Below are 13,276 nucleotides of genomic sequence, written 5' to 3'. Positions count from 1 at the left end.
CTTACTTTATATTGCTACTTAATTAAGGTGTACCCATTTCTGTGACAGTCTTTAGAAGTTACTCTGTTTTGGACCTCCTAGATAAATATTACTTTTTTTATTAACACACTTTCCTTCTTCCTCTAAGTCTGTTCAGTGAAACTCCACTAGAGATTTTAGTCATTAAGAACTAGAAGTTACCTAAAGGAATTAGCATGTTTTGTAAAATAGAAACTTAAGTTTGTACTGATGTCAACATTAAATAAAATGCATCTTGAGTCTAAAAAAAGAGATAAACCTTCATCATTCTATATCAGCACCTCTCATTTTCAAATTCAGTAAGCATTTTTTTTTAATCTTAGGAACCAGAGTAAACTTTAATAATAGTTCACATATTAAAAGAATAAACCTATGAAGAATACATTCTTTGTGTACCAAATGAAAAAATATACAATGCAGTGAAACTCACATATACAAAGTGATTTTTTTGTGCATTTTTTATCAAGAGGTTTATATTCTATTAAATCATGTAAAAGCAATAGATAGTTTTTGATAAAGCAACTGAAGGACTCTTAAATGTGCTTAAAAATAAGATTGTGATATATATAAGATGATACAGATTAAATCAAGCCTGCTGAGTTATGATGCTGTGCTTTAACAAATGGCTATGTGAAATAATTTTAACATTTTTTCTGTAGAAATTAAATGAGCATATCCAAACGTGGAATATCACATGGTTTAATTATAACCCAGTAGTAGAATTTAGTAAATTCAAGCAGAACACGTGTACTGTTATCATAAATAGACAAATACTTTATAACAGCATTTTTGAAGAAAAATCAGGAAATTGTACATGTTAACAAAATAGTATAACCATGCATACATACATCTGCTTATTAAACACTGAAGTAAAAGAACTAATCCAGTTTGCAGTCTTCAGAGGTGTTTAGTATTTTACTCTGTTCTGATGGAAGCACTTTGAATGTTTGCATGGAGACATAAAACTGAATATTTAATTGACAATTGGTCATGCACCTGTATTTCTTAAAATTTGGATTACATTTTTTTCTTTTCTGATTGTTCAGTAGATTCCGACTTTGGTGTAGGAAAAGCTTGATGATACAGATGTCTGTGGGTTGCTGCTGCACTGTAAAGCTTGTACAAAGCCTAGAATAAAAGCATCAAGATTATAAAATATTTTATTAAACACACAGATGTAAAATTTTTTTCCTTTTTAGTTTATCATACTGTATAAAATTTAGCATGTTGAATTTGAAATCTTTTTTTATCAATATATAAATTAATACCTTAAAATTCAAAAGTATTTTCAACTCCTCAATGTGTGCATTAACGTAATCCTTTTGTGCGTTGACCTTTGTGGTAAATGTTTTATTCTCAAACTGTGTTTCCTTTTACCTTGCATGCCTCTTGGAGCAGAGAGCTGCTACTCTGCCCCAGGGGTGTGCTGAAAATTCAAATTGTGACTATTAGCAGTTTTAGATGAATTGTAAGACCTCATAACTTCTGATTGGCAGTAACTATTATGCATAGCTAGGCTACTTGCTTTCCTGAGTGGGACCAATTTTATTCTCCATCATTTACTGATACAGCCATGCAGCTCAGCACATGGTGTCCTTCCCCCAGCACAGTAGGATCCTTCACTTTACATGCTCTTGCCTTGTTTCCATGACTTAGCTAATATCTTACAAACCCTATTCAAAAACATTACCTCAGCAAGCTTTCCTCATTTAAAACTACCTCTTATTGTTCTCTGTGGGCTTTTAATGATGTTTGAATCATAGGAATTTCTGTGTATTGTATATTGCTTTATGTAAGTGTTCATAAATATCTTTGTTTCCTGGCTCCCTCAGCTAGTGTCTAAGAGTTCATCCCCTGCTCTGACTTTCACATACTTGACAGTCAGTTACAAATGACTTGTCTGATTTAGTTCTGGAGTTTGTAAAGAGTCTTTGAATATTTTTAAAAGCTGCATAAAAGCTTGAGATCCTTTAAATAGTAATATGTTCCCAGGAAATTCCATTAATTTTTATCATTTGTGAGTCTGTATACCTACTTTCTTTTGATTTTCTTGTTTTCTTTTTGAGTTGGAGTCTCTCTCTTGTCGCTCAGGCTGGAGTGCAATGGTGCGATCTTGCCTCACTGCAATCTCTGCCTCCCAGGTTCAAGCTATTCTCTTGCCTCGGCCTCCCTAGTGGCTGGGACTACAGGTGCCCGCCACCACACCTGGCTAATTTTTTGTATTTTTAGTAGAGATGAGGCTTCACCATGTTGGCTAGGCTGGTCTCGAACTCCTGACCTAAAGTGATCTGCCCACCTCAGTCTCCCCAAGTGCTGGAATTACAGGCGTGAGCCACTGCGCCTGGCCTTGATTTTCTTACGGCATTAAGTCTGAATGGTACCATCTTCAGATCTATGAATGTATATTTGTGCAGCATAGTATTGTCTTCCATTATATTCTGATTCTAAGGCATTCAATTCAATTCTAATTCTCTAACTTATTTTTTTCTTAAGCTTTGATTTCCAAAGTTGAAATCTGCTTTTGCTTTTTTAATGAGCTTGCTTACTGAATTTTGCATGAAATAACTTCTTATTGACTTGTAAATATTAAGGGGTATTTGATTCGAGGACATAATCCAGTTATATGCCACAGTAGAAACTGAGGAAAGAATTATCTCTAGTTATTCAAGATCAGCTTTGCTTCCTGAAGATAATGACTTAAATGATTCCAGAGTGATACTTTTTCTTAGTGTAACAGCTGATTCCTTCCTGGATGCCTAGAGTCTTTTCTGAGATATGTAGTGTTGCTGCACATGTGCAATAGGAGAAATGAACACTTACTGTACAGGTCAGGCCTGAGGTCTGCCAAGAGTTAGCATACATACTGGCCTGGGCCCTGCTTAAAGTGGTATGTATTACTGTCAGTCAAAAGCTAAAGTTAAAAACAACTTCTAAAGGTTGTAGCTACATTTAAATACCCTCCAGTAGTTACATTTCCTCAAGTTTCATAACTGCTTGCTTTACTCTGCAGTAGAGCAGAGTCCACCTTTTCAGAGCTTAAGAATTTTGAAATTGTCTACACATTCATGGAACAAATACTCATGATATTCAGTTTTGTGTGTGTGTAGATCAAATCATACATGATGTCTAGAATAAGTTAAATATTTTAAGACCATGTTAAAAATTCACAATTACAGCCGGCCGGGCGCGGTGGCTCACGCCTGTAATCCCAGCACTGTGGGAGGCCGAGGCGGGCGGATCACCAGGTCAGGAGATCGAGACCATCCTGGCTAACACGGTGAAACCCTGTCTCTACTAAAAAATACAAAAAATTAGCCGGGCGAGGTGGCGGCGCCTGTAGTCCCAGCTACTCGGGAGGCTGAGACAGGAGAATGGCGGGAACCCGGGAGGCGGAGCTTGCAGTGAGCTGAGATCCGGCCACTGCACTCCAGCCTGGGCGGCAGAGCGAGACTCCGTCTCAAAAAAAAAAATAAAAATAAAAATAAAAATTCACAATTACAAATTTAAATGTTAGAAGTCACCAAAGATTGTTCTAATCTACACAAAGACATCCTTTAATGGCTGGTCAGTTTATAAAATAAGAATATCATAATGTTTAGAAATATATAACTCTGAATTTTAAAAAATTTAACTTACCTCATTTGTACTTCCCTGCGGCAAAGGCAGATTAAAAAGAAAAAAGAAAAGTATATATCCTGCTTTATTAACAGCATTATAATATTCAGCTTTGCTTACAGTATTAATTTGTGAGCATTTAAGAACAGAAGAGATACTCCTGCAGATTTTTCAGTTTAGATTACATATTTTATCAGAATCTTTGAAGAACTCAATTCTGTATTCCTCATAGGTTTTAGCATAACATATCTAGGAGGGTTTTGACATTGACCTCAAGTAACCCCTCTTAAATCTTACAGTTGAGACACTATTTGAGACAGTGGCTCAGAGGATCCAGTTTTTAATTCATTTCCCATTGTGCTTCCCATGTCCCATTCGTTTATCTCAGCTAGATCCTTCAAAGGGCATGTTACAATTATGTTATAAAGTATATATAAGTATGTTTTGTTTTGTTTTGTTTTTTTGAGACAGAGTTTCCCTCTTGCCCAGGCTAGAGTGCTATGGCAAGATCTTGGCTCAACACAACCTCCGCCTCCTGGGTTCAAGCGATTCTCCTGCCTCAGCCTCCCTAGTAGCTGGGATTACAGGCATGCGCCACTATGACTGGCTAGTTTTGTATTTTTAGTAGAGACGGGGTTTCTCCATGTTGGCCAGGCTGGTCTTGAACTCCCGACCTCAGGTGATCCACCCAACTTGGCCTCCCAAAGTGCTGAGATTACAGGCATGAGCCACCGCACCCAGCCATAAGTATGTTCTTAATGCTGGAAGAACTGTAGCTATTACCTGCTGCCTACAGGTACAGAGACAATCGGAAGTAATCTGATATTGCTTTCAGAAGTTTTTAACTAAAGAGAATGAGATGACAACTTACGATAGTGGTTCATGTAGCTCCTAACAAAGCTAATGCTAATCAAATCATAGGTTGTGAATATGAGATAATGTTAATGCAAGTCATAATTAGCTAAATAAAAGCTGTTTTCTCTTACAACTTATAATAGATTTAACATTTTTAGAATAATAAAAAGTAGGCTGGGTGGCTCACGCCTGTAATCCAAACACTTCGGGAGGCTGAGACGGGCAGATTGCTTGAGGTCAGGAGTTTGAGACCAGGCTGGCCAACATGGTGAAACCCCGTTTCTACAAAAAATACAAAAACCTAACCGGGAATGGTGGTGTGCACCTGTAGTCCCATCTACTCCAGAGGCTGAGGCACAAGAATTGCTTGAGCTGGGGAGGTGGAGGTTGCAGTGAGCTGAGATCATGCTACTGCACTCCAGCCTAGACAACAGAGCAAGACTGTCCCCACCCCCCAGAAAAAGAAAAAAATATGTATATACTACTAAATTGATGTATTTTTTTTAAATGCTGAAATGTTAACTGGAAAATAGGACTTCACATTTTACACAGTATTATATAGCTAGTTGTTCGTATCTGGGCAGGTCATAACATTCTTGATGACTGGGGCCCAATTCATGTTGATCTGTGTTATTTCCAACATCTAATGCAGTGGCTGGCACACGGATGACATTCAAATGTGTGCTGAAGTTAGTTGTGAATTAAAAGTGTTCTTACCTGGTCCCACAGAGCCGCAGCCACCTGGTCTATTACAGCTCCTAGCTCTCGGTATTCTCCAGAGTACCGGATATATGCCCAGGTGCACAGGGTGATAAGGGTCAGTCCCATTATCATATTGCATAGGCTAGCTATGATGTCCAAACCGATGAATCCAGTCACACCAGCAATCACATACGTGATAAAGATGACTACAAACAGTGTGGCTGGGGTACGAGCTGCATGGAAGATATTTTTGCTATCATTGTGCTTGATATATTGGATGTAAAGTTCATCTATTTCACTCTCCAACTGCTGCAGGTAACGCCGGCTAAATTCTTCCCCACCCATCTTCTTCACCCCTCGGAATAGCTTCACAGATTCTTCCTTAAGTTGCAGGTGTTTGCTCTGCAAGTCATTTGGGGCCAGAAATGGTTTGTCACCACCACAAATCTGTATCAGACAGAGAAGTATTCGTTTATGCAATGTAGAGTAAAACTGGCAACTGTATCAAAATTTTTCACTTAGCTAGTTGAGTTTGTTAGAATACATGAATAATCAGGAGCCTGCATATATGTTTTTTCAGCCCACATCTTTCCACCCTCTATCCATGAGGCATGACTGTAAATGGGACTGGTATTCTATAGGTGGCTTAAAGTCATTTTACATTTTTCTCTTTTTGCCGTGGAAAACAATATTCATCACTTCAAGTCCTTCAAGATGAAAAGACATGTGTGACACAACATGAAGTACAAAATTGAGTTCATTCACAGAATGAATCCAAATCTAAGAAAACTACATATATCCAAATTCTAGGAAATCTTCACCAAAGTCATTTTAACCAATGAAGTTTAATAAACAATGATCAATGCTATAAAGCTCTCAAAGTAAACTGCGAAATACATTCTTTAGCAGTTTTACTGATTTTTGTTTGAATGGAGCCCATTGAGTATTTTCTTCCAGAAACTAAGTAGGAGTATATTAAATGTTCTTGAATCACATTTTCAAGTTTTTGAAAAGTTACAAGGGTGATCTCAGTTAACCATACCATTCATTCACTTTGGTTATAGCCATGCCTCAGAGATAATACGTGTTTGGTTCCAGACCACTGTAATAAAGTGAATCACATGATTTTTTTATTTCCTGATGCATATAAAAGTTATGTTTATAATTATATAGCAGTCTATTAAAGTGTGCAATAGCATGTCTAAAAACCATGTACATAATTTAAAACACTTTATTGCAAAAAAATGCTAAGGATCATCTGAGGCTTCAGCACATCAATCTGCTGGTGGAGGCTCTCGCCTGGATGTCGATGGCTGCTGACTGATCAGGGTGGTGTTGCTGAAGGTTGAGGTGGCTGTGGCAATTTCTTAAAATACGACAACAGTAAAGTTTGCCATATTGATAGACTTCCTTTCATGAAAGATTTCTCTGTAGCCTGGAATGCTGTTTGACAGCATATTACTCACAGCAGAACTTCTTTAAAAATTGGAGTCAATCCTCTCAAACCCTGTCAATGCTTTATCAACTAACTTTATTTAATATTTTAAAGCCCTGGAAAAGGCAGGGGGAAGGGAATGAAGAGAGGTTGATTAACGGGTACAAATATACAGTTAGAAGAAGTAAGACAGTGTTCAATAGCTCAGTAGGGTGACTGTAAATAACAATATTGTACATTCAAAATAGCCAGAAGAGAATAATTCAAATGTTCCTAGCATAAAGAAATGTTTAAGGTGATAAATATCCCACTTACCCTGATTTGATCTTTACATATGGATGTATCAATTTATCATATGTCTTCCAAAAATATGTACATCTATTGTGTATCAATAAAAAATATTCTAAACCCTTTGTTGTCATTTCAACACTGTTCACAGCATCTTCACTAGGAGTAGATTCCATCTCCAGAAACCACTGTCTTTGCTTATCCATAGGAAGCAACTCCTTATCCGTTAAATGAGATTACACAATTGAGTCACATCTTCAGGCTCCACTTTTAAGTTCTCTTGCTGTTTCCACCACACCTGCACTTCCTTCCTCCACTGAAGTCTTGAACCCCCCCTCAAAGTCATCCAGAAGAGTTGGTATCAACTTTTTCCACATTCTTGTTGATGCTGATACTTTTGCCTCCTATAAACCACAGATTCTCTTCATGGCATCTAGAATGGTGAATCTTTCCTGGAAGGTTTTCAATGTACAAAGCCCAGATCTATCAAAAGAATCACTATCTATGACAGCTATAGCCTTACAAAATGTATTTCTTATTAACATTTGAAAATCAAAATTACTCCTTGATCCCTGGGCTGCAGAATGGATATTGTGTTAGCAGGCATTGAAAACCTCAATTTCCTTAAATACATCTCCATCAGCGCTCTTTGGTGAATAAGTTCATGCCAATGAGCAGTAATATTTTGAAAGGAATCTTTTTCTTAGTAGGTCTCAATAGTGGGCTTAAAATATTCAGTAATCCATGGTGTAAACAGCTGTACTGTTATGTAGGCTTTGTTGTTCCATTAATAGAGCACAAGCAAGAGTAGATTTAGCATGATTCTTAAGTGCCCTAGAATTTGGGGAATGGTAAATGAACACTGCGTTCAACTTAAAGTCACTAGCTACAAGAAAGTCAGCCTGTTCTTCCAAGCTTTGCAGCCAGGCATTGACTTCTCCTCTCTAGCTGGGAAAGTCCTGGATGGCATCTTCCAATAGAAGACTATTTCATCTACATTGAAAATCTGTTTGGTGTGGCCACCGTCATCAATGATTTCAGGTAGATCTTCTGGATAACTTGCTGTAGCTTCTACATGAAGATTTGCTACTTCACCTTGCACTTTATGTTACGGAGATGGCTTCTTAAATCTCATGAACCAAAAACCTCTGCTAGCTTCCAACTTTATTCTGCATCTTTACCAACTCTTTCAGCATTCATAGAATTGAACAGAGTTAGGGGCCTTGCTCTGGATTAGGCTTTGGCTTAAGGGCATGTTGTGGCTGGTTTGATTTTCTATCCAAACTAAAGCTTTCTCTGTGTCAGCAAAAAAGCTGTTTCACTTTTTTATAATCTGTGTGTTCACTGGAGTAGCTTTTTTTTTTTTAAGACAGAGTCTCACTCAGTCACCCAGGCTGCAGTACAGTGGCATGATCTTGGCTCACTGCAACCTCTGCCTCCTGGGTTCAAGCGATTCTCCTGCCTCAGCCTCCCGAGTAACTGGGACTACGGGCGTGTGCCACTATGCCTGGCTGATTTTTGTATTTTCAGTAGAGACAGGGTTTCACCATGTTGGCCAGGCTGGTCTCAAACTCCTGACCTCAAGTAATCCACCTGTCTCAGCCTCCCAAAGTGCTGGGATTACAGGTGTAAAACCCTCCCAAATTGCTGGGATAACAGGTATAAGTCACTGTGCCCAGCCTGGAGTAGCATTTTTAATTTCCTTTAAGAACTTCTCCTTTGCATCCACAGCCTGGCTAACTATTTGGTGCAAAGGCCTAGCTTTTGGCCTATGTCAGCTTTTCATATGCTTTCTTCACTAAGCTTAGTCATTTCTAGCTTTTGATTTAAAGTGAGAGATGTGTCTCTTTGAACTTCAACACTTAGAGGCCATTGTAGGGTTATTAATTGGCCTAATTTCAATATTATTGTGCTTCAGGTAAAAGAGGACTGCAGAGAGGGAGGGATGGAGGAACTGCTGGTTGATGGAGCAGTCAGAAAACACATTTATCGATTAAGTTCAGCATCTTATAACAGCACAGTTAATGGCACTCCGAAACAATTACAATTACAATAGTAACATCAGCAATCGCTGATCACAGGTCGCCGTAACAGATATAATAATCATGAAAAAGTTTGAAAAATTGTGAGAATTACCAAAATGTGACAGACATGCACATGCTGTCGGAGAAAGGGTGTCAACAGACTTGTTCCACATAGGAGTGCCGGCAACATCCAATTTGTAAAAAGTGCAAGAAAGTGAAGCTCAATAAAATGAGGTATACCTGTATTTGAGATTTAACTATTATAGAGAATTCTTTCATTCTGATTGTCCTTATGTCATAAACAATGCCACTCCATATACTACATTTTCATTGATTCTAAGACTTCAATTTTGGATGCAATTTTAAATCATAACGTTTTTTGAGACAGAGTCTTGCTCTGTTGCCCAGGCTGGAGTGTAGTGGCACGATCTTGGCTCACTGCAACCTCCACTTCCCTTGTTCAAGCAATTACCCTGCCTCAACCTCCCAAGTAGCTGGGATTACAGGCACACGCCACCATGCCTGGCTAATTTTTTTTGTATTTTTAGTAGAGACGGTTTCACCATGTTGGCCAGACTGGTCTCAAACTCCTGACCTCAGGCAATCCATGTGCCTCGGCCTCCCAAAGTGTTGGGATTACAGGCGTGAGCCACCACACCCAACCTAATTTCATAACATTTTCAAGAGAAAATATCTATCACAGTAGTACATATACACAATAATTATCAGATCCATCCTAATTTGGAGTGTTAAAATGAGGAAATGTAATAAATAGAAATATTGGCCCTTAAGGTTTTTTTTTTTTTCCTAAAAGGTTTCATCTTTAAGAGAAATACCAAAATTGTGGAATATAAGGAGGCATAGTCGTGAGGGTACCACATGCTATTTTAGCTACTAGATTTTATATATAGTGGAAAGATCTGACACACCCCCAAATATGTGAATAGGAATATATTACAGAGAGAGACAATTCATTTAAAATGCCTTTAAAATTGCACACGTAATGTTTTAAAATTTTTTTCAGGAATATAATAAATAGACACATGATACAGGCTGAGGAAAAAGTCAAAGCCACCACATTGCATGTGTGTACAGTGTAACATGGAAGAAAAAAGAGAATGAGTTGCATGAAGAATACTGGTTTAAGACAGCATTTAAAATATTTAATTCTTACCTCTTCCATTTTTTTGTTGTATGTGTCCTTGGCAGTTGCCACGGCTGCTAAATTGTTAGCTTCTGCTGTGGCCTTTGGACAAAGTACAAAATATGATGTAAAATGCAGTTCATATTGATTAAACTTCCACAGGCAGTTCACATTTCAGAGCATCATGTGCAAGAAATGTGCAAGAAACCAAAGTCCTCAACGTAATTTAAAACGGTTACAATATTTCTACATTTTAAAAATTAGTAAAAAAGTTTCAAAAATGCATAAACAGATTTTTACTCAATACACAATAGTTCTAAAATGAATTTTCATTTGGAAGAGTTTTCCTCTCAAAAAATATTTTTTAACCTGTCATTAAATGCTGGGAAGTAAAAATATCTATAAACCCAAACTCATGGGGAATAATACACAGTACATTTTATAAATACTAATATACACAAATATGTCTAAGGACTGCTGCTGATAGAAGAGTGTATCACTGATAACAAAAAGGAACTATTAAGAACTCACATTTTAAAAATATATAAGGAAACTAGTTTCTCCCTTTTTAAAATTTATTTTTTTTATTCTTATTTTTTTTGAGACTGAGCCTTGCTCTGTTGCCCAGGCTGGAGTGCAGTGGCATGATCTCGGCTCACTGCAACCTCCACCTCCCGGGCTCAAGCAGTTCTGCTGCCTCAGGCTCCAGAGTAGCTGGGACTACAGGCTCGCGCCACCACGCCCAGCTAATTTTTGTATTTTTAGTAGAGACGGGGTTTCACCATGTTGGCAAGGCTGGTCTCGATCTGTTGACCTCGTGATCTGCCCACCTCGGCCTCCCAAAGTGCTGGGATTGCAGGCATAAGCCACCACTCCCAGCCAAAATATATTGACTTATTTTTTATACGTGAGGTCTCACTATGTTGCCCAGGCTGGACTCAAACTCCTGGACTCAAGTGATCCCCCTGCCTCAGCCTCCTGACTAGCTGAGCCTACAGGCACATGCCACCGTGCCTGGCTCCTTTTAAAACAAAAATGTTTGTGGAGGCCGGGCACGGTGGCTCACGCCTGTAACCCCAGCACTTTGGGAGGCCAAGGCAGGCGGATCACGAGGTCAGGAGATCCAGACCATCCCGGCTAATACGGTGAAACCCTGTCTCTACTAAAAATACAAAAAAATTAGCCAGGCATGGTGGTGGGCACCTGTAGTCCCAGCTACTCGGGAGGCTGAGGCAGGAGAATGGCGTGAACCCGGGAGGCGGAGCTTGCAATGAGCCGAGATCGCGCCACTGCACTCCAGCCTGGGGGAGAGAGCGAGACTCCGTCTAAAAAAAAAAAAAAAGTTTGTGGAGAAACAGTTGTTTAAAACTTGGACCTGCTTTTCTACTGTGTGTTACATGTATGAATCTAAATCATAATATAAGACTGTTTTCTAAACAAATTTAGTGCGAAGAGAATGAAAACCCTTTGGTATAAAGTGTGTGTGTCTCAACACAAGTGAGGCTGCAATACGTTTATGTGAAAAATGTTTAGATGAAAACATAAATAGGTAAAGTTATTAGGCAAATAATCTTCCAATAAATCATTCTGTCTAATATTATTATCTGGTAATTTCCGACAGCCAGAAATCTTAGCCTTAGTCACGTGTCTTAAAACATGCCTCCTCATTAATAAATACCTGTAACATGGATTTGGGATGTGGTAATTCTTCACCTTGATAGATCTTTATATAAGCCTAAAAAAAAAAAAAAGAAAAAGATTCACGTTCAAGCAATTCCATTCAATATTTCCTCTAATTCTATGAAATTGCATTCTAAGCTCTTGACATTTCAAAAATATTTTCAGGAACTTATAACTATTTTATCTTTCTCATACTTAAATTCCCTTTTTTCTTAGTTCATGTTGTTTCCCTTTCCCGAAATGCCTTTTTCAAACATCTCTGTCTGCCAATCTGGCCCTTCTTAAAGGCTCAACTCAATGCCACTCCCTTTAAAATGTTCTTAGACCCCTCTGCCGGGAGTAACTGCCCTTTTTCAGTTACCCACAGGAATCTGTACCCTGCTGATGTCATAAGCTTTATGGAACAGACCCTTGTGAGGGTTCTGAATCTCCTACCAAATTGTAAGCACCTCCACAGTGTTACACGCAGTAAAAATTCATATTTTAGATAAATAACATGACATTTATTGCTGACAATCATGAAGGTAAATAAATCCTACAGAACTTATATGACAGCATATTAAATGACAAAGCATGAATTTTAAAAATTGATATTTTAGTCCTTGGAGTGTCAGTCCACAATTGGGTTGCTAACTGAAATTCTCCAGGATATATATGGGTTGGTAAAAAGTATTCAGTGCTATCTAAGGCAAACAGGTAAATGCAAATTTAAAATAATTCCACTTCATATTGGCTCTTGGTGCAGAGAGTAAGAAATGCGGAACTATTTTCTTCAGTAGGAAGGTATCCCCTTGGGGAAAATCTTCAGAATTATGAAGGTAAAATTCAGAATAGATCATGGGCCCTGGGAAACACCCCATTCCCCCAAAAGACTTTTCCAGCTCTTACATTCATATTTCAAAATACAGTTCCCTCAGTATAAAAGGGGACAGTAAAGTTACCTTTATGTGGTTTCCTCAAAAGAATAATTTCAGAAAGTAAGCTTTCTGAAAGGATTTGAAAAAGCTTTTTAAAGGGATTTTAAAAATCCTTTTTATAGATTCCTCCGACCTTTGCTCTCATATTATAGGGTCCATAATTTTTGTTTATAGGAATTGCGATCCAATATATGTCAAATCTAAGTACTCACAAAGGCTCTAGAAATCAGAGTGATACCTTGAAGTACTCCACCAGACCCCGGCAGGTGATTTTATTCCCATTGATCTCTTTAATATCTAGGCTCTCAGGACTAAGTAGCCAAGGAATCAGTATTTTCAAGTTTTTGATGAATTCATCATCTATTTCTACAAATAAAAGCAAATCCATTATTATTTTTGGAATCCTTCCCAGTCTTCCATGCCACAGAATAAAACATCCTTTGATCTCCCCCATTTCCTCCCCAGTGATAATGCCATCATGCACTTCCCTATCACTTAAGCAACTCCTAAAACCTGCTCTTCTCACAGTGAATGATTCTCCTTGCCCAAATTTCCACTCCCGTTTCATATGTATCTTGTCTTCCACCTATAAATTAGC

The 13,276-nt window shown here is 38.2% G+C and overlaps 1 protein-coding gene across 2 annotated transcripts in view; it reads right to left on the bottom strand.

Annotated features, from left to right (window-relative positions):
* Positions 1-701: 701 nt before the first annotated feature.
* Positions 702-13,276, bottom strand: part of ATL1 (atlastin GTPase 1) — a 99,673-nt gene continuing 87,098 nt past the window's right edge. The window contains exons 10-15 of one of the 2 annotated variants that reach the window (XM_025390994.1): positions 12,917-13,044; positions 11,760-11,816; positions 10,112-10,183; positions 5,206-5,637; positions 3,655-3,669; positions 702-1,146 (exon numbers count right to left, since the gene is read on the bottom strand). In XM_025390994.1, the coding sequence (XP_025246779.1) occupies positions 1,036-1,146; positions 3,655-3,669; positions 5,206-5,637; positions 10,112-10,183; positions 11,760-11,816; positions 12,917-13,044 (815 nt within the window). In that variant the 3' untranslated portion in view covers positions 702-1,035. The remainder of the gene's footprint in view (positions 1,147-3,654; positions 3,670-5,205; positions 5,638-10,111; positions 10,184-11,759; positions 11,817-12,916; positions 13,045-13,276) is intronic. The other variant, XM_025390995.1, reaches the window with a different exon arrangement.

This window comes from Theropithecus gelada, chromosome 7b (assembly GCF_003255815.1).
Source record: "Theropithecus gelada isolate Dixy chromosome 7b, Tgel_1.0, whole genome shotgun sequence".
Lineage (NCBI taxonomy): Eukaryota > Metazoa > Chordata > Mammalia > Primates > Cercopithecidae > Theropithecus > Theropithecus gelada.
The sequence above is the reverse complement of the archived record's forward strand: the minus strand, read 5'-3'. Positions and strand labels throughout refer to the sequence as shown.